Below are 22,420 nucleotides of genomic sequence, written 5' to 3'. Positions count from 1 at the left end.
AAGATGTGGTATATATATACAACGGAATACTACTCAGCCATAAGAAAATAATGAAATAATGTCATTTGCAGCAACATGAGACCTAGACATTATCATACTAAATGAAGTAAGTCAGAAAGAGAAGACAAATACCGTACGATACCACTTACATGTGGAATCTAAAATATGACACAAATGAACTTAACTACAACACAGAAACGGGCTCACATACATAGAGAACAGATGTGTGGTTGCCAAGTGGGGGGAGCGGAGAGAAATGGATCGGGAGTTTGGGATTAGCATATGCAAACTATTATATATAGAATGGATAAATAACAAGGTCCTACTGTATAGCACAGGGAACTATATTCAATATCCTGGGATAAACCATAATGGAAAAGAATGTGTATATATATATATATATATATATATATATATGTACGTATAACTGAATCACTTTGCTGTACAGCAGAAATTAACACAACACTGTAAATCAACTATACTTCAATCAAATAAATTAAAAAAAAATACTGAGCTTCTATCTACAGTTATTTTTATCTAGACTTTCTTATATCTATTGTTGCAGGCCCTTTATAATGTACATAATACATTAGGGGAGTAGAACAGATGGATAACTGGTAAATGAACAGTTGTGCATTTCTTAGGGTGCAGGCTAAAAATTTTTTACCAATAAGAACGTGCAGCCAAAAGCAGACCAGCAAGCTGGTCTAGCGCCCCACTTGGCAGCTGAAAGAACTGAGAGGCAGAACGCCTGCAATATGCCCTAAGACTCGAAGCCCTGGAGCCAGGTGGGAGCTAAACTCTTCACTGGAGTCCCTGAACCATTTTGACCATTATCAGTGCTCAGCTCTTTGGAAAGATCTTTGCACCGCTTCTAGCTGCCTGGTTGAGCCACAGGGACTCCCTTCCCTTTGCAAGCCTCAGTTTACAAGAATTCTGTTCCCTCGATGATGCTCTTTAGAGCCACCAGGCTGGGGAGGAAGGTGAGGTAACCTGCTTGGCCATTTTTCTTTCTCATTTGTCTGAGCTGCCGCCAACATCCAGCCGCCGTCCCCTAATAATCAGGGCTGCTTGCAGAATTTAATTTAAGTAAGATCTGCAGAATTCCGTATCCTCTTGGGCGCTCATTTTCATAGCAGCAACAAAGAAAAAGCGACTTTTTCTTCATCTTTTTCATGTGTGGGAGAGGCTCCACTTACAGGCACTATGGCCTCCTGGGCCCTGGGCAGGAGCTGTCACTCCCCAGGGGTGCCTTCCTGGTTCTTTGAAGCAACTCATCCCTGCTTGTCAAGACCCCAGGTTCCTGAAAGACTATCTGAGCCCAGGTGGAGAGCAACAGGGCTGCTGTTCTGCTAATCACAAATCCCTGAACCAGTCAGGGCTCCTGCTGGGCCGGGGGAGAGTGATTTCCAAGTACAGAGACAAAGGCAGGAAGGAAGGTGGGAGGTGTGGGAGCATTCTTCCCCTGTGTGCCGTGGGTCACCTTTGCCCCCAGTCAGTGGGTGACTGCCTACAAGCTGGCAGGTGTTAAGAATGGCACAGTTTGAACTGCAGGGAGGTTTGCTTTTGGAAAACGGACAAAAGCGAGGAACTGCGCTCAATGAAAACAACGAGGAGACTGCTGAGGGCGCTCCAGCCTCTGGATTCAGATCTCATTAAGACAGAATTTGGACCCTTTCGGCCTTGGGGGGAGCCCAAGTGGATCTTGGCATTGTCTTCAAAGCAATTTTTGTTTAGTCATGGGCAGGGTCTCCTTTTTTCCCTCCTGTGTTCTCCAGCACATTCTGCGTGCAGCCCCTCCTAGAGCAGCATCACTCTGGGAACGGACAGCCACGGTGGGGCAGGTCATGCAAGCTCGCCATCACCCGTCCTGCAAGGCCCCTCGCGGTTCAGCAGATGCCATTAGTGCCTGTCTCCACCGCCTTCACCGGGCTGCTCGTCTGGGGCCGGCTGCTGGGACGCACACTTACCACCTTCTCAAGAGGGCTGCCCTAGGCCAGTGGGAGCCAGCTTGCCTGGAAGGCCTGGGGGAGTGTGCACACCCCCCACGAAGGGCCCTTAGCCATCGACTGACTGTCACAGGGTGTGAGAGCCCAGTCCCTTTGCCTCTGAGCGGGACCATCTCTGGGATGCACTTCACACTCCAGAGCTCCCTGTGGGATCAGGCGCGACTGGACACCCAAGCCCGCATCTTTGCTGAGTTCTTCCGTCGCCCTTGTCTGCTTCCGTCATCCCTTACACGCCTCCTGAGAGCCCTCCCTGCGTAAATCTCTTGTACAAGAATCCCCGTCTCAGGCTCTGCTTCTAGGCAGCCCAACCTCAGATGCAAGGTTAGAGTGTCACCCCTGCTTCTCTTCTTCTCACTCCCATCCGCCTATTTCCCCCAGAAGCACTCGGGCATGTTTGCCAAACCTCCTTAAATATGCATGTATGCTTATGAATATGTAGTGTCGCTTTTGTGCGTGACATTGTGCCACAGAGCCATTCTTATTCTCACTTTATTTTTACTCAAGGCTATGTTTTGAAGATCAGTCTAGATTTTTGTATTCATGTCTAATTCTCTGCTTTTAGCTCTCTTGTACAGTGCTTTACATTTTGTTTTAATAAGCTGCTATTTAAGGGCTAGACTTTAAATCCAACTCATGCTTGACACACCCTCTGCTCTCTTGGTCTCTCTCTCTGTAGATCTTCCTGTAAGAGCCGACATTATCAGCACTTACGTAAGAACAGCACAATATCTTTGTTTATAGACCTCATGGAAGACCAATCAGAAGAAAGCTTTCTTACCCCAGGTTAGCTCCAGCCGGGGCACTGATGACTGGTGGACCAAGGTCAAGAGCACAGGGGACACCAGCTTTGCCTGGAGTCCAGTGGGAAGCTCACAAAAGGAGGCAGGGTGAGGTCTGTCATGTATCTTGATGCCGGTTGACAGCCACTGACCACCCTGCCTACTCCAATCCCGCCCTGACCCCCATGCCCACTGTCCCTTTTATCAGCCAGGTCTTGGAAGGTACATCCAAGGAGGCAGACTTGCAGGTTTGCGTGGCCTGCCTGACACACGCTCATCCTGGGGAAGGAGTATGTGGTGTGTCATATTATCCTCCTCACTTTCCTCTCTTGATCCCACGGGGAGTAACAAAGCAAAGAGAAGTGGAGTGGAGGTATAGCAGACCCTCAGCATCCCACCAAACCGGACTTGAGACTGGGGTCAAACTCTGGTGCCATGGAGCACGTCACAGAGGGTCTCAGCCATGAGGAGTGGCGGCCACCTCGTCCCTAGGTCTGCGTCTCCATCTCACCTCAGAGTTACCTCACTGAATGAGTAAAAAGTGAGCAGACACAGGCTCAAACTATAAACATCTGCTTTATAAGGAAAAACACCATCAATCGAGAGGTTTCCATCCTCTGTGCGTTCTCCTGTGCTCTCCCCTTCTGTGACGAAGCTACATTTTAGGGTTTGCAAAGCACCCTTCACCCATATAACCTCCAACCTCCTCTCCACTCATCCCGATTCACCTGGGGCTTCATAATTCCTTGTTCGTCGTCAGGAGCTCCGTAGAACAAGTCTCTGAGCGTTTCATGCTTCGTACAGCACTGTACACAGTTACAAATTAATCAGTAAAATTCAATTCCATGGTCCAGTGCCTGCTCTGGGCACGGCCGAGACATTGTTAATGAATGCTCTGAATCTCTATGCCTCTAGTTAATGTCAGGGCAATTAGGTGTCCAAGTATGAATTTTCTACATTTTCCCATTTCCACTCTGAAAATGGACCCTGTCTTTTCTAATCCCTCTCCTTTAACTCATGTGCTTTCATTAATGACAACACCCATTTTCATTACAGTGTGGTGTTTGGAGCTGGCAACAAAGAGTCGAATGATACACAAGGGAGGGCCCTGAAATAAACTTCAGGTACGAACGGGAAGTTAAAATACAGCAAATAAGTGAAAAAAGGGGATTGGGCCAGGGGTCTATAAGCTTTTTATATAAAGGTCCAGGTAATAAATATTTTAGACTCTACAAGCCACATACAATCTCTGCCACACATTTTTCATATACATATATATACACATGTGTGTGTGTGTGTGTGTGTGTGTGTGTGTGTGTATGTATGTATGTATTGGGGTGGCCATAAAGTTCGTTCGGGTTTTTGGTACCATCTTACAGACGAACCTGAATGAACTTTTTGGCCAATCCAGTATACATATACACATTCTTTTTAAAATGTAAAAATCATGCCTACCTCACATACAGGTATACAGGACGTACACAGGGCATACAGAAACAAGCCAAGAGCCAACCTTGACCCAAGGTCCACTGTTTTCTATATAAACAAAAATAAAAATAAATCCTTCTTTGCATTAATATATAGAGAGAAAGAACATAAGGGACTATCTTTTTGTATTTGTGACATTGGGGGCTTGAGACAAGGAAAAATTTCTTGGACAAGAACAAAAAATAATAATCGTAAAGGAAAAGGTAACTCCATCTGACTACATCAAATTATGCAATTTCTTGATGAGCAAAGAAGCATAAGCAAGGTTAGAAAATAAGAAGCCCATTTCTAACAGTACAGTGAACTGGTTACTTTGGTTGACTACCCCCATATTTACCCTTATACTGAAACCAACGAAAAATGTAGGTTAAATATAAAAATGTTTACAATTTATATTTAAACGCATTGGTGTTCTGATTAAAAGGTAAGATATATTTAAAAGTTAAAAACCAAGTGGAAAAAAGTGAGAGTGATTTCATTTTGAGGGCATTTGCCAAACCAGGTGAGCTTGCCCTTTTGTTTCCACGATCCTGCTCTTCCATTTCCATTGTCTGGTGGGGTTCAGCATGCATGATTCAAACCCAGAATCTACCCTGTGAGTCAGGTGGAAGATCCAACCTCTACTCCTGCAGAAAACTGAGACCTCAGAGGCTATACCCTCAATATATGGGTTAATTAGGGATAATACATCCTACCCCCACCACCTGCCCAGAGAATATATATATTTTTTAATTCCAATCTTATCACTGAGTGGAGGGGGCAAAAGTCTCTCCTGTTAATTTCATAACAATAAGACAGTCTTCTCATGGGTTTGCAATCTGAATTCACACTACCCTGTGACATGGAGAAACCTACCACCAAGAACCTTATTTAAAGTAGTGCTCACTGTGTGCCCCCAGGCACCTAGCGGAAGCAAAACAAATCATTACTGGAGAAACCCACCACAAAGTTGCAAAAGTCTCAGCTCACCATCAAATATCCAAAAACAAACAAGGAAACAAGATACCATAAGTGAGAGCTCATATATAAAACAGAGTCAGACATGCCAAGACTTCCTGTGTTGGCATTATCAGATGCAAAATATTTAGTGTGTCTTTTTAAAAGGTTGAAAATAAGAGTACAGTTTACATAAATAGAAAAAACAATCCTAAAATACATATGGAACCACAAGAGACTCCAAATAACTGAAGCAATCTTGAGCAAGAAGAACAAAGCAGGAGGCATCACACTTCCTGGGTTTTTAAAATATATCACAAAGCTACAGTAATAGAAACAGTATGGTACTGGCATAAAAACAGATGTATTAACAAATGGAACAGAATAAAGAGACCAGAAATAAAGCCCCACATTTACTGTAAACTGATTTTCAATGGGGGTGGGAGGAAGAGGACAAGAATATACAATGGGGAAAAGATAGTCTCTTCAATAAATGGTGTTGGGAAAACTGGATTTCCACATGCAAAACAGTGAAATTAGACCCTTGTCTTACACCATACACAAAAAATCAACTCCAAATGCATTAAAGACCTTAACATAAGACCTGAAACTAAAACTCTTAGAAGGAAACATAGAGAAAATCTGCTTGTACTGGCCTTGGTAATGATTTCTTGGATATGATGCCAAAAGCACAGGCCACAAAAGCAACAATAAACACGTGGGTCAACATCAAACCAAAAAGCCTCTGCACAGCAAAGGAAACAATCAACAGAATGAAATGGTAACCTAGGGAATGGTAGAAAATATTTGCAAACCATATATCTGACAGGGAACCAATATCCAAAATACATAAGGAACTCACACAACTGAATAGCAAAACGAATAGGAAAAAAACCCAAGAACTCAATTATTAAATGGGCAAAGGACATGAATAGATATTTCTCAAAAGAAGACATACGAATGGCCAACAGGTATATGAAAAGGTGCTCAACATCAGGGAAATACAAATCAAACCTACAGTGAGATATCACCTCACACCTCTTAAAATGGCTCTCATCAAAGAGGCAAAAGGTAAGTGTCGGTGAGGATGTGGAGAATAGGGGACCCTTGTACATTGTTGGTAGGAATGTAAATTTATGCAGCCATTACGGAAAGCAGTATGAAAGTGCCTCAAAACCTTAAAAATAGAAGTCCTCTATGACCCAGCAATCCCACTTCTGGGTAAATACCCAAACAAATTGAAAGCAGGATCTTGAAGAGATAACTGCACACCTATGTTCATTGCAGCATTATTTACAATAGCCAAGACATGGAAACAACCCAAACATCCATCGATGACTAGATAAAGAAAATGTGGTGTATACATAAAATGGGATATTACTGGTCTTAAAAAGGAGACAAATATTGCCATTTACTACAACAGGGATGAACTGGAAAATATTATGCTAAATGAAATAAGCCAGATACAGAACAAATACTACATGATCCCACTTAAATCAGGAACCTAACGTAGTCAATGTCATCAAAACAGAGAACAGAATAGTGGTTACCAGGGATGGAGGGAGGGAGGATCAAGAAGGTGTTGATCTAAGGGTACAAAGTTTCGCTTCCACAAAATGAATAAATACTAGATATCTACTGCACACCACAGTGCATATAGTTAACGATACTGTATTATATACTTAAAACGATACCGTTAACGATACTGTATTATATACTTAAACGATATCTGTATATCTAATACGTAAACGATAACTATCGTTAACGATACAGTTAACGATACTGTATTATATACTTAAAATGATACTGTTAACGATACTGTATTATATACTTAAACGATATCTGTATACTATCTATATACTTAAACGATATCTGTATATCTAATACTTAAACGATAACTGTATCGTTAGCGATACTGTATTATATACTTAAAATTTTTTTCATTTAAAATTTACATAAAATTTAAATTTTATGTCAAATATTCTTATCAAAAAACAAAAAAGAGGAAGGGAAGAAACTTCTAGAGATGATGGATAAGTTTAGGAAAGTGTAGGCCACTGAATGTGGTGATGGCTTCGTGGGTGTACATGTACCTTCCAACTGGTCAAGACATATATATTAAATATACACAGATTTTATGTTTGTCAATCATACCTCCATTTAAAAAAAGAAGAGTAAAGAGCAAGAGACTATAAAAATGACCAGGCAGATCTGAAAAATAATCAAATGGAACTTAAAAAAAAATAAATATAATATTGTCAGGAATTAAATTTAAAACTCGACAGACATGTAAAAGCAGGGGACCAATTAAGAGGCCATTGCCTTAGTCCAGGGAATTCTTCTGACCAAGATGGTACAGCAGTGACTAGATGTGCCCTCCCCCCCAAAAAAATGGACAAATGTCTAAAACAATGATTCTCAGGACATTAGACACCAAGCAATGAAGGCAGTGGTCCCTGAGAGAAGAGGAACAGATGAGGTGAGCCTCATGATTGCCTTGGCTTCCTGGTGGGGAAACTTTCCAGGTCCAGCAAAATTTGTTGAAAAGACTATACTTTTGCCATTGAACTTCCTTTGAACCTTAGTCAAAAATCAATTGACCATGTATGTGTGGTCTATTTCTGTATTCTTTATTCTGTTTCATTGATCTATTTGTCGATTTTGATGTGAATACCACACTGCCTTGAATATTTAAGTTTTAGAGTAACCCTTCAAGTCAGGCAGTGTCATCAAAACAACACGGCATATGCATCAAAATAGACAAACAGATGAACAAATCATGCTGGAACAATTAGGTATCCACCTGCAAAACTGAGAACTTTGATTTATACATCACACCATATACAAAAATTTGATCCTAGGTCTGAATATTAAACCTACAACAATAAAGCTACAGAAGAAAACTTAAGAGAAAAATCTCTGTGGCTATGATTTAGGCCAAGATTTTTTAGTTATGACATCAAAAGCACAATCCAAAGAAAGAATGATAATTGGAATTCATCAAAATTTAAAATATCTGCCCTTTAAAAGACACTGTTAAGAGAATTAAAAACAACAAAAAACAAGGCACAGACTGGAAGGAAATAGTTACCACTTGCATATTGGAAAAAGGACTTATAGCCAGAATATATAAATAACTCTCAAAATTCAATAAGAAGAAAACTAACAACCCATTTTTAGTGGGAAAAGATGCAAACAGATATTCCACCAAAAAAGATACATAAATGACAAATAAGCACATGAAAAGATAGTCAATATCATCATTAGGGAAATGTAAATTCAAACTAATACAATACCATCAGACATCTATTAGAATGACAAAAATGAAAAAGGATGGCCATACTAAGTGCTGGCAAGGAGGTGGAGAAGCAGAAGCTGTCACACACTGCTCGTGGAAATGTAAAATGATACAACCGCTTTGGAAAACAGCTTGGCAGCATCTTAAAAAATTATGCCTCTACCATATAAGATCCAGACGTTCCACTCTTCGGTATTTACTCAAGAGAATTTAAAGCTTATTCCCATACAAAGACTTGTATATGAATATTTATAGTACTTTTTATTTGTAACAGCTCAAAACTGAAACAAGCCAAATGTCTACCAACAAGTGGTTGTATAAACAAATTGTGCCGTATCCACCCAATGGCTTACTACTCAGGAATGAAAAGGAACAAATGACTGATACACACAACATGGACGAGCCTCAGACTAATCATATGGAGTGAAGAAAACGCCCAGCCGAAAAAAAAGGGGGGGAAGGTATATATTGTCTGCTTCCATTTTTATAAAATTCTAGAAAAAGTGAAATATTCTATAGCGACATAAAGCACATCGGTGGTTACCTGGGGGGGGGGTGGCAGGGTGGGGGCAGGAGGAAAGAATTACAAGGAGGTACATGGAAACTGTGGGCATTGCGGATACGTTTGCTATCTTGATAGTGTTGTTGGTTTCACCGGTGGGAACATGTCAAAACTTATTATATTGCACACTTTCAATATGCATATTAAAATTCAATATATGTCAATAGAGCTTTGAAAAAAACACACGGTGGATTAAGAAAATTAGTAACATTTTAAAGATAACATCCGAACAAAGTATCTAGGTTATAGCAGGGAGAGACAAAGTTGTTGAAAACAGAGGTTAAGAGACATGAAAGACAGATCTAAGATGCATTATTTCAATGTTCCAAAGAAGAGGGAGACTGGGATGGAGGCAACATCTAAGGAACAATGGCTGAGAATCTTCCTGGTAGACATCAATCCAGAAATTATAGAAGCCCAGTGGATTTCTAATGGAATAAATTAAAGTGACGTGTACCTGGATACATGAAAGTAAAAGTATGGAACACCAAAGAAGAAGATCTTGAAAGTAGCCAGAGATAAGAGACCTTCAAAAGACAGATGAGTAGACTCATAGCTGACTTCTCACCACAAAACAGAAGCCAAGTGACGATGCAATAACAGCTTTGATGGACTGAGAGGAAATAACTGTCAACCTGAGACTGTGTACCCAGAAAAAATATTTTTCAACAACAAGGGTGAAATAAATGCACTTTCAGGCTAATAAAAACTGAGATTTTTCTTCTCTAAAAGAAATTCCAAAGAATATACTTCAGACAGAAGAAAACAATCCCAGAAGGAAGATCTGACATGCCAAAAGGAATGAAGAGGCAAGATGTTTGCAATTATGTGGGTAAATATAAATGAATGGGCTTAAAAAGTCAGATAATAGACCTGGAAAAATATCTGCAATATATATAACAGGCAAAGAATATAGGCAAATCTAGGATATATACACAATCCTACAAATTCTGGGTGGGCAAAACATTAAAAATCTGCTCCTAACAAACATTAGTAAGAATATGGGAGCAGGGCAAACTCTCACTGTTAGCTGGAGGAAACCTACAGTGACACAAGCACTGCAGAGAGTGATTTGGTAATAACTTGCAAAGTTGAAAATGTGATTATCTTATAACCCAGTAATTCCATTTTAGGTATGTTTCTTAGAAAACTTCTCACATTGTGTCTAAGGAGGCACGTATAAGCATGTTCATTGCAAAGTTAGCACACACACAAAAAACTGGAAATGATTTAAATGTCCATAAATAGGGGAATGGAAAATACAGTGTGTTATTTCCATGGGATAGAATACTCTACAGCAATTAAGATGAATGAATTTTATCTGTATGTACCAAACATGGCGAGATCTTCAAAAACACAATATGGAGTTTAAAAATCAAACTGAAGGATGATAAATTCAGTGTGAGATATATATCTTTTCTCTTAACAGTGATATATATGTGTGTGTATATATATATATATATATATATTTTTTTTTTTTTTTTTTTTTTTTTGCGGTACGCGGGCTTCTCACTGTTGTGGCCTCTCCCGTTGCGGAGCACAGGCTCCGGACACACAGGCTCAGCAGCCATGGCTCACGGGCCCAGCCGCTCCGCGGCATGTGGGATCTTCCCAGACCGGGTCACGAACCCGCGTCCCCTGCATCGGCAGGCGGACTCTCAACCACTGCGCCACCAGGGAAGCCCTCCACTGTTGGCTTTTAAGAAGCAAGCTGCCATCAATTCCATGCCTCAAGAAAATGAATTCTACCAACAACCTATGAAGGAAATAAAACAAGACGATGGGATGGAGAAAAAAAGGGGGGAACCACTGAGGTACAGGGGTCAGGTGAGTCTCCGCCACAATACCAGCGTCTTTGCTGAGATGAGGGGGAGCCAGCCCCATGAGGAGCCAGAGGTGGTGTGTGCAGGTGGAGGTAAATAGATCAGCAAGTGCAAAGGTCCTGAGGTTAGAATGACTCAAAGGACGATCATGAGCCAATAAAGGCACGAATGATGAAGGAATCACGGTCGACCAGTCAAAGTTTGGTGAATGTAAAAACTTCAAGAGCGTCATCCCCAGTGCACCCAGTTGGAGGCTCCAGGACAGAGCTGTCGAGCCTGGGTTCTGACCTCTCCTGTTTGCACGCTGGGGTCCCTCTGCCCCCTCACTTTTTCACCTGCAGCCTCTTGCTGAGAAGCTCACTGACTGGGAGGCAGAGTTTTGGCTCCCACAAAACCGGATGTTAAGATGAAGATTTGCAAACACGCATGCCTATGAGGGCCAGGCAGACTACATGACTAAACGTAAGACACTAGGGAACAACCTACAGGCGGTGAGAAAATATTTGCAAATGATGCAGCCAACAAGAGATTAATCTCCAAAACATACAAACAGCTCCTACAGCTCAACACCAAAAAAGCAAACAACCCAATCAAAAAAATGGGCAGAAGATCTAAATAGACACTTCTCCAAAGAAGACGTACAGGTGGCCAAAAGGCACATGAAACAATGCTCAACATCGCTAATTATTAGAGAAATGCAAATCAAAGCTGCAGTGAGGTATCACCTCATACCGGTCAGAATAGCCATCATCAAAAAAAAAAAATCTACGAATAATAAATGCGGGAGAGGGTGTGGAGAAAAGGGAACCCTCCTACACTGTTGATGGGAATATACACGGGTGCAGCCACTACGGAAAACAGTACGGAGTCTTCCCCAAAAAATAAAAATAGAGTTGCCATATGACCCAGCAATCCCATTCCTGGGCATATGTCCAGACAAAACAGTAATTCGAAAAGATACACGCACCCCTTTGTTCACAGCAGCACTATTCACAATAGCCAAAACACGGAAACAACCTAAACGTCCATCAACAGATGAATGGATGAAGTTTTGGTACATAAATACAACGGAATACTACTCAGCCATAAAAAAGAATGAAATAATGCCATTTGCAGCAACCTGGATGGACCTAGAGATTATCATGCTAAGTGAAGTAAGTCAGACAGAGAAAGACAAATACCATATGATAGCACTTATAGGTGGAAACTAAAATATGACACAAATGAACTTATCTCAGAAACAGACTCACACACATAGAAAACAAACGTATGGTTACCAAAGGGGAAAGGGGGGTGGTGGGAGGAGGGATAAATTAGGAGTTTGGGATTAGTAGATACAAACTACCATATATAAAATAGATAAACAAGGACCTACTGTAGAGCACAGGGAACCATACTCAATATTTTGTAATAACCTATAAGGGAAAAGAGTCTGAAAAAGAATGTGTGTGTGTATAATGAATCTCTGTATTGTACACCTGAAACTAACACAATATTGTTAATCAACTACACTTCAATTTTTTAAAAAAAACTAAAAAAAAAAAAAAAAAAAGGGAAAAAAGGACACTAGGGACAAGTGGGGACTGAGGCAGGCTGCAGAGCACAGGCACCGTCCACAGGCATAGCTGCTGCTAAGCCCCAGCCAGCCGCTGCCCTGCAAGAAGGCAGGCCCAATGTCTTCAGAGCTTCAGATATTTTAAGAGAAGCCAAAATCCAGGTTTATATGTGAAATCTCCTGATATTTATTATTTGGATACTAAGCATCAAAACTTTCAACAATGTTGCGGCCAAATAAGATTCCTACATGGGCTGTTTGGCCCCGGGGCTGCTGATGGGTTTGCAAGGCATCCTGGAGAGACATCTCCAGGCCTCTCGGAGGACCAGCCTGGGACCATCAGCCTTATTTGGGAATGTTTCCCCAACGGCCTCCACATGTAGACACCTGGCATCTAGCAGGTGCACAACGAATGTCTGTTGAAACAGTCAAGTTCCAGTGTTGGGAACTGTAGATGAGGCACCCCACCTCTGTCCCCCTCCCCACATCTCCCGGGACTCTGACTGAGGCCTGGAGACTTCAGGCTTGCCAGCTGTCACTCAGATGTAGTTTAGTGCTTTGTGGGAGCAAAGCCACGTGCCAGTATCCCTGAGCTCCCGGGATGTGGTCTGGGTGATGTAAAGCATTGCTCTCCAAGCTAGCTCACTGGACCAGCATCCTCAGCGTCACTGGGAAGCATGTTAGAGATACAGAATCTCAGGCCCCGTCCCAGACCCACTGAATTTGACCCAGCATCACAGGAAACCTCCAGAAAACCCTAGGTGACTCTCACGTCCACTACGGGCTGGGAGCATTGGGGCAAGCTGCTGTTTAGCACTTGGGCTCTGGAGTAAGGTTTGCTGGTTCAGATCCGGGTCCTTGGGGAAGTTGCCTGACTTCTCTGTGTGTCTCAGTTTCCTCGAGAGAAAAATGCTGTGCCTGGCACACAGCAAGCCCTCAGCGATGCCAGCCCTGGAAACATGGTCCTGGCAGACAAGTGAAAGCGGGTGCAGGGGCCTCAGAAGAGGGTATGTCATCTCTGGCCAGTGAGAGCCTGAGCAGCTGTAGGCAAGCATTAGGAATTCGTGTGGCCTCTCGACAAATACCTATGTCTGGACCAAACACTGACAATAGGAGAAGGCCAGGCATTCTAGGAACGGGAGATGGCGGGTGCAGGAGAGCCTTGGGGATATGGGTTCGGAGTGTCAAATAGAGAATAGGCGAGGGCTGGGACCATATGACATCACACTGAGAGGGAGGGGGGCGACCATGGGAAAATGGGACCTAAAAGCTTTGCGGGGCGGGGGGGGGGGGGGCGGGGTGTTGGAGGGAGGAGGGTACGCAGTGGGCAACCTGAGGGGTTTTGAGCAAAGGAGCGAGACGATCAGAATGACGCGATGAAAGAGGGGTTTTAAAATCCATCTGCCCCCCAGCCTGCATTTGCAGTCAGGAGATTATGTACGTGCACAGATCACGGAGAAAAGTCTCGAAGGGCATACACCTAAACGTGATTGTCTCCGAGTGGTGAGATCACTAGGATGTTTTATTGTCGTCTCCTCACTCATCTGTATTTTCTAATTTTTCTGCAAAGGACATGCATCACTTGCATAATTAAAAAAGCAATAAAAGCTGTAAATAATTAACATGCTCTCTCTTCAGGACTTAAACTGGATGGATGTGTTTTCAACTCAGTTATTTCGAATATTTGCTGGACGCCTGGCCTTAAAAAAGGCACCACTGAAAAACACATAGCCGGTAGGCTGATGGGGAAACACACTGAGTCCTTTAACCATGAAACTCCAGACCCCAGTTCCTATACAGGACTCTGTCTCTCTCTCCCTGGAACGCAGAGATGCCTTTTGAATCCCTTGTGAAGTTTTCCTCGGGGGTTTATTGAAATCGCAGTTTGCAGCTCCTGACACTGTGGGCACACGGGGAAATGACAGAGGTGGCCACACACCCTACCTTTTGGAGCGGCTCCTCAGCTGTTTCTGCTTGCTGCTCCCACGAGGCATCTTTGCCCTCCTACGAGGCCATCCTTTCTTCCGTTCCGGCTCAGACATCCACTCCTGGGATGGCATCCCTGGGGCTGTTGGGTCGGAGAGCTGAAAATACCAGGCACGCAGGCGTCATATTGCTCACAGCCCTCACGGTGGGAACAACACAGAAGGGTTCTCTCTCTGCAGACAGGATGCCTGTCTGGGGAAATCGGGCATCGAAATGCTGCATTGCCAAATGGTCTGAGCATTGCTGGGCGGAACCTTCTGGAATCCTGCCTGGGCTGGATCCACAGAAGAAAAAGCCCAGACCTTTGGTGATAACTGGAGGTCTAGGGAACACCGTGGCCGGCTCCTTTCCCTCCTCCAGGAATGCCCACACCCAGTACCTGATGGCCTTGTGGAGGAAGGAGGCTAAGCCGGGCCTTGGATTCACCCTCTCTCAGGCCCAGCACACTCTTTCTTAACCCCCCACTCTCGGGATAAAGGCAGTGTTACCATGAGAACAGCCTTCAAGCTCTGGGACACAGACCCTGTTGTTCCACATGATTAAGTTAAAACTGAGGCTGCAGGATCCTCTCCAGTCACCCTGGCCCAGGACATCCCAGAGCAGGACAACACCCTCAATTATACAATCCAGATGCATGGAGTCGCTCTCAAGATGGGACTACAGGGACTTCCCTGGCGGTCCAGCGGTTAAGACTCTGTGCTTCCAATGCAGGGGGTGCAGGTTTGAGTCCTGGTCAGGAAATAAGATCCCATATGCCGCGAGGCACGGCCCTCCCCCCCCACAAAAAAAAGATGGGACTATAAATTTAATGACCAGTGAGAACTCTCTAGAGCACCCAGCTCCTTTCCCCTTTTGCCACTGCTTCCAGGAAACTCAGGGGTAAGTTAAATCTGACCATAGCAGCTATTTTCTCTGGAGTCCCTGGTATGATAACTATCTCCTTTTAAGAGTTTTTGTTTGGAGTCTATCTCTCAAAAACGGTTTCTGATTTATAAGCTCTCCTGACCAGCGTTTCATTTTTACTGTTTGCCTCTGCTACCAGGAAACTCAGCATTAAGGTTTATGTCTAGTTATGAAAAATCTCACCCGGAGTCTTGGGTACAGTCATTCTGTCCTTTGAAACCTTTTCTCATGATGTTCTTTCGTTTTATTTTACTTGTTGCGCCTTTTTTCTCTCCCTTGGGAGCAGGCTGAGAAGATGTTATAATGGACAGCAGATGCTACACAGGATGGCTTCATACTTTCTCTCCATCGCTGTAAGTCCTGCCTGCCAAGCATCCTCCCTCAGCCCCCAGGGCCCTGGGACAAAGCTGGGTGTTACCTTCAGTGTCTGCGTCTGCCCTCCTCCTCCAGGGCTTATCCTGCTCCATCTTCCAGACACTGCTTTGCTCGCTGGCTGGGCGTCAGGACCCTCACCCGGGAGACTGCCAGCAGGGAAATGCAGCGCCAGGTGCACGGAAGTGTCCTTTTCCTTCTGCTCCAGCGGCAGAGGGAGGCTGCGGCTCAGGCAACACCATGTGAGCCGGGGCTCAGCCCTCAGCGAGGGGAAAGGCCCCTGGGCCCTGTAGCTCCCGGGGGTCTCCGCGGGCGCACACGAGGCCAACTCAGGCCAGCCCGGGGGTGGGAGGGCCGAGAGGGAGGGGCCGGGCTGGCGGGAGCAACCGGCACTGAGCCCCGCTAGTGGCCCTGAAGAAGGGCCCCACGGGGCACTCTCGAGAGGCCCCCCCAGCTCCCCAGTGGATTCCCAGGGATGGAGGACGCCCCCAGAGGGCCTGGCTCGCGCCCAAGTGCTGCTGCTGCAGGCTTGTTGGGTGTCATGGGTCCCACTCCTCCAAGAGTCACACGTTGGCGTGGACGGGAAGGAGACTGCCCCCCTGGGGACCCCAGCTGCTGGGGTGCCAGTGTCCAAGCCTCCTTTCTCCTCTCCCTGCACCCCCTTTCTCCTGTCACACGGCGTGGACCAGCTGGGGTCCTCCCCGAAGCTGTCTGCTCCACCAGGGGCCTGGCCTGAGGTTGGGCTGGGAAGCAGGGGGGCCTCCAGCCCTGACTCCATAAAGGATGCCCGTTCCTCAGGTCCCCCTCTCCTGCAGAGAAGGCCCCGGCCTTGGTCCGGCTTCTGGGGGATGGGCGACGGGCGACGGGTCTCTCCCTGGGGTAACCTGAGGAGGTACTGTGGGGGGAAGGCCATGTCCACTGGGGCAGCGAGGACGCCGGGGGCCCGAGGCTGCAAGGCCAGCTGGGAGGGACACCCGGGGGCTGCAGCTGTAGCACGCAGCCGAGGCTCTGTGTCCCGAGGCCCTGCCCACCTCAGGGTCCCAGCCCTGCCCCTCGCTGTGCAGTCGCCGCCTCCAGGCAGCCCCCCTGGCTTTTCCCCGGGGTCACTGTCCTGGTTCTGAGGGGGCGGGGAGGCAGCGTGCATGGGGCCCCCCGGGGTCTCTCCTCCTGCTCCCGGGGGCTCCTGGCAGCTTAGCGCCTCCACCTTCAGCTTCTTCCTCTCCGAGGGGAGCTTGACCTCTGTGGGCTGGGGTTCCCCGGAGCTCCCACCCGGCCGGCTCGGGACCACGTGGGCCTGCTGACAGGTCTCCTTGGCGTCCCCTCCGCCACCCCGGGTGCCACCTTCCAGCTTGGGGTCCGGCAGACCCCGCCTGGGAGCCTCTAAGTCACCTCCTTTGGGAGGACTGGGTGCTGGGAGCGGCTGACACCCCAACTCCAGCCTCCCGTTTGGGGGAAGCAGAGGGCTCTTGCTGCCCAAGCAGAGGGGTCCTCTGCAGCTGAGGGCAGGGCGTGAGGCAGCCCTGTTCACACGGGGCTGGTCCCTGCCTCCGGCTCTGGCCACTGTCTCCCTCTGCTTGGGGGGCTCAGTCACCAAGAGGCCCTCACAGGCCGGTGGGCTTGCGCAAGGCGCTGGCCTTGCCTCCACGGCAGTGTCCTCGGGGCCCAGGGGCCTCCTCCCATCCTGGGAGGGGGCTGCACGCCCGCCACCCCCTGCATCCTGCTGGAGAAGACACTCCAGCTCGACCCCGCCGCCCGCTGTGACCTCCCTAGCCTTCTTGCCTCCGTGGTGGCCAGCTTTCGTTTTCTGGTAGATGCTCTTGAACGTGTCCTTCCCGTACACCTGCCACTTCTCCTGGGAGAACATCTTCAGCCTCCTCTGGCCGCGTTGCTTACCAGCCGCCTGGCCCTGGCCGGCCTGTCCCTCCCCCGCAGCCGGTCTCTTTCCATCCGGGTCCTCCGCCGGGGCCGAGGCGTCTCCCGTCGGGGGACACTGCAGGTCCTCCACCGCAGCCTGTCTGACCAGGGCCCGGGGGTGACTGCCAGGGACATCGGCCAATCGGGCGGGGGCAGGCCTGGGGCTCAGAGGCTTCTGCCTCCGGGACCAGGCGTCCCGGGGGTCCGGCAGCTCCGGCCACGTCCCCGTGCCCTCGACGAAGGGCAGCGAGTTGCTCCTGGTGACAGGCACACATTCGGTGCCGGTGGAGAGCTGCGTGGGGACCGAGTGGAAGAAGAGGGGCCGCGCCCTGTCTGGGGGCGCGCAGGTGGAGCGCGCGGCGCGGAGGGCGGCAGGCGTCCTCCTGGGCTCCGGTGGCCGCAGGTCGAAGTGGAAGGAGTCCTTGTAGGTGTAGGGCATGGGCAGGTCGATGCTGCCCTGCTTGGACAGGACCGTCTTGCGGGGCCGCACGTGGGCCAGCTGGGGGTCGTCCACCACGGCCTGGTTGTGAGAGATGAGCCTGGCGATGCGCTCCTCCAGCCGCCTCTTTTCCAGCTCCAGGCCGGCCGCCCGCTCCGCGCGCCCGAGCCCCGGGCCTCCCTCGCCCTCGGACTCGGCGCTGTGCTCCGACAGGCTGTGCAGGGGGCTGCCGGCGGCCGGTGGCTGCTCTGCGCTGTCCGAGCGGGACAGGTAGCCCGAGTCGGTGCTCTCGCACTTCCGCAGCCGACCCTCCGAGGGCTTGGCATCCCCGGGCTTCTCCACCTGCTGATGCTGCAGCACGGAGCCCGGCCTGCTGGCCGTCGGGGACCGCTGCTCCGGCAGCTTCCTCCTCGGCTGCGAGCTGGCCAGTGGGAGCCCGGGGGCAGAGTCTCCAGGGGCCTCCCTGACATCGAACGTGGACCCTGGACAGGCAACAGTGTCCATCTTCAGGTCCAGGCTCTTGGCAACCGGGGACAGATGCGCCCTGGGCAGCAGGCAGTGCCCAGCAGACTGGGCACCCGGAGAAAGGGGTCTCTCTGATCGTGCCCCGTGGGTCCCGGAAGGCACTCCGGCCTTGTCCCCCTCCTCCGGGAGGCTGCCTCCCCCGCCGTCTGACTCCAAGGACAGCCTGGAGTTGTTGAGGTGTGTCTGGGTCCGTCTGTGCTTGTACAAGTTGCTCTGGGTCTTAAAGGCGATGCCGCAGGTGGCGCACGGGAAGGGCCTCTCACCCGTGTGGGAGCGGATGTGCTTCTCCAAAACGCTGGGCTTCAGGCAGTCCCGGCCACAGTGCGGGCACAGGTACTTGCCGGCGTTGCGCACCTTGCAGGGGCTGCCCAGCATGGGCCCCAGGCCCGGTGACAGGATGGGCAGAGCACCCACGAAGTTCACGGTGAGCGCTGGGGCCGCTGGCTTCCCCACCTGGGTGGGACCGGGCCCTTCAGGCTGCAGCAGGGGGCTGAGAATGAAGGGCACGCTGCCCCCGTCCACGCTGCCTGACACGAGGGGGGCACGTGGCTGGAGGCCCCCTGGAGGCACTGTGTGGTACAGTGGGATGGGCAAGGCCTTCAGGAACAGGGTGGGGGCCAGGCCCTGCTCTGGGGGCAGGATGATGGGGCCCAGGGTCAGGTGAGGCGAGGCCTGCCCACCTGGGGCCCCTGGGGGGCCAGAAGCAGGAGCTGGCTGGTCCCTGGCAGGCAAGGCAGGGCAGGTGACTTCCGGCGCCTCCATCCCACATCGTCTGGGTGGCCCAGGATGCCGGGCAACCTGTGAGCAACAACCGAGCTTTACTATGGGTGACTCTCTTCTCTCATCATACAGTAAACTCTTCCCTACCCCCATCAAGCATTTCGTCACCTCCACTGAAGCCACAACAATCCCCCAAGAAAAATACCCCTATCCCCATATAAGAAAAGGGGCAACTGAGGCTCAGAGAGTGGAAGTGACTCGTCATGCAGCTAACATGTGGCAAAGCAGGTTCAGACCTGGGTCTGTCTCCATCCTATCTCATTTAATATGCCCAAAGGGAATTCTCTTTTTTTTTTTTTTTTTTACATCTTTATGGGAGTATAATTGCTTTACAATGTTTGCTGTACAACAAAGTGAATCAGCTCTATGTTTACATATGTCATCATATCCCCTCCCTCTTGAGCCTCCCTCCCACCCTCCCTATCCCACCCCTCTAGGTCATCACAAAACACTGAGCTGATCTCCCTGCGCTATGCAGCAGCTTCCCACTAGCCATCCATTTTACATTTGGTAGTGTATATATGTCAGTGCCACTCTCTCACTTCTTCCCAGCTTCCCCTTCCCCCTCCAACCGTGTCCTCAAGTCCGTTCTCTACATCTGCGTCTTTATTCCTGCCCTGCCACTAAGTTCATCAGTACCGTTTTTTTTTTAGATTCCATATATATGTGTTAGCATACAGTATTTGTTTTTCTTTCTGACTTACTTCACTCTGCATGACAGACTCTAGGTCCATCCACCTCACTACAAATAACTCAGTTTCGTTCCTTTTTATGGCTGAGTAATATTTCAAAGGGAATCCTTTTTTGGAGGGGGGAGTTATCTTTTTTTTTAACATCTTTATTGTAGTATAATTGCTTTACAATGGTGTGTTAGTTTCTGCTCTATAACAAAGTGAATCAGTTATACATATACATATGTTCCCATATCTCTTCCCTCTTGCATCTCCCTCCCTCCCACCCTCCCTATCCCACCCCTCTAAGTGGTCACAAAGCACCGAGCTGATCTCCCTGTGCTATGTGGCTGCTTCTCAAAGGGAATTCTTGATTCTTCCCCTGCACACGGGTACATGGCAGGCTTGTCACCATTGTCTCCCAACACCCAGCACAGTGCCCTGTGCAGAGGAGACACTCAGAAAATGTGCTGACTTCATGAAAAAGAAAAATCGTGTAGCTCAGCAAGGTCCTCAAAATCCACAGTGATCCCATGAGCTGGGGCAAGTCCCTTTCCTCAGATGGGACTCAGTTTCCAGGTCTGTAAAATGGGCACCTCCCTAGGGCCCTTCCCACTCTGGAGTTCTGAGTCTCCGCTACTGGATTAGGACAATAAGGAAGAAAACTGACCTGAGGGGACACTTACTAGATTGAGCAAATGAAAACACAAGATTCCTAGATAAATTTGAATTTCAGATAAACAATGCATACTTTTTTTTTTTTTTTTAGCGATACACGGGCCTCTCACTGTTGTGGCCTCTCCCGTTGCGGAGCACAGGCTCCGGACGCGCAGGCTCAGCGGCCATGGCTCACGGGCCCAGCCGCTCCGCGGCATGTGGGATCCTCCCGGACCGGGGCACGAACCCGTGTCCCCTGCATCAGCAGGCAGACTCTCAACCACTGCGCCACCAGGGAAGCCCTGTATACTTCTTTAGTATATGTATGTCCCAATTCTTGTATGGGTCTTGCTTACACTAGAAAATTATGCATTATTTACCTGGAATCAAAATGTAACTGAGGGGACTTCCCTGGTGGCACAGTGGTTGCGAATCTGCCTGCCAATGCAGGGGACACAGGTTCAATCCCTGGCCCAGGAAGATCCCATATGCACAGAGCAACTAAGCCCGTGCACCACAACTACTGAGCCTGTGCTCTAGAGCCCACGAGCCACAACTACTGAGCCTGTGCTCTAGAGCCCATGAGCCACAACTACTGAGTCTGTGCTCTATAGCCCACGAGCCACAACTACTGAGCCCGCATGCTACAACTACTGAGGCCCGTGCATCTAGAGCCTGTGCTCTGCAACAAGAGAAGCTGCTGCAATGAGAAACCCACGCAAAGCAATGAAGTGTAGCCCCCAGTTGCCGCAACTAGAGAAAGCCCACGTGCAGCAACGAAGACCCGATGCAGCCAAAAATAAATAAATAAATAAAATTTAAAAAATGTAACTGAGCATCCTGTATTTTATCTGGCCACCCCAGCAGGAAAAAAGCACTTCTTTAGCTTCAAGATCAGGCTTGGGTCTCTGCTCAAAGGTGGGGCTTCCAAAGTCCCTCCAAACCCAACAGAGACACAGCTGGTTCCCTCTCAGCCAGGGGTAACCGCTGGGCAAATGCTAGGCGAGGGAGCAAGAGAGACCCAGCCACGCTCTTCCAACTGTGGGAGGGAAAGCCAGATGCAACGAGAAAATGTAAACAGGCCCATGGCTACAGAACTGGGGGGCCTCCAGACCCTACACCCTCAGGTGCCCATCTCCCAGGAGCTCCACTGGTTGAGTTGCACTTCAACCAATCCCCAGCTTAGCTCCTCAAGAAAAACAAATCCAAATTCCAGCCTTAGCAGCAAGACTGTTCAATCAGGGAAAGGTAGAAGTCATGGCAGCTCATACCAGCTCACACTGGCTCACAAGTGCTGATTGTTAACTTTTCAGAAATTTTGCAAGCTAGTTGTTAAATGTGGCCATAATTAAAAGTTAAATTATATAGACTTACAATTCGATAAATTATATTAAAAACAAAGTTACTACAACTGAATATTCACACGCAAAAGAATGAAGTTGAATCCCTACCTCACACCACATACAAAAATTGACTCAAAATTGATCAAAAACCTAAATGTAAGAGCTAAAACTACAAAACTCTTAGAAGAAAACATCGGGGTAAATCATGACCTTGGATTTGACATTGGATTCTTAGATATGACACCAAAAGCAAAATCAATTAAAAGAAAAAGATAAATTGGACTTCTTCAAAATAAAAAATAACTTTTGTGCATCAAAGGACACTATCAAGAAAGTGAAAAGACAACTCACAAAATGGGAGAAAATATTTGCAAATTGTA

General features: G+C 47.7%; 1 protein-coding gene across 1 annotated transcript in view; it reads right to left on the bottom strand.

Moving 5' to 3' along the window:
* Window positions 1–22,420, bottom strand: part of ZNF831 (zinc finger protein 831) — a 130,776-nt gene that overhangs the window by 63,942 nt on the left and 44,414 nt on the right. The window contains exons 2-3 of the mRNA XM_067708622.1: window positions 15,758–19,387; window positions 14,395–14,534 (exon numbers count right to left, since the gene is read on the bottom strand). Coding sequence (XP_067564723.1) covers window positions 14,395–14,534; window positions 15,758–19,351 — 3,734 coding nt within the window. The 5' untranslated portion in view covers window positions 19,352–19,387. The remainder of the gene's footprint in view (window positions 1–14,394; window positions 14,535–15,757; window positions 19,388–22,420) is intronic.

The sequence above is a fragment of the Pseudorca crassidens genome, chromosome 15 (genome assembly GCF_039906515.1).
Source record: "Pseudorca crassidens isolate mPseCra1 chromosome 15, mPseCra1.hap1, whole genome shotgun sequence".
Taxonomy (NCBI): Eukaryota; Metazoa; Chordata; class Mammalia; order Artiodactyla; family Delphinidae; genus Pseudorca; species Pseudorca crassidens.
This window is presented reverse-complemented; position numbering and strand designations above follow the sequence as displayed.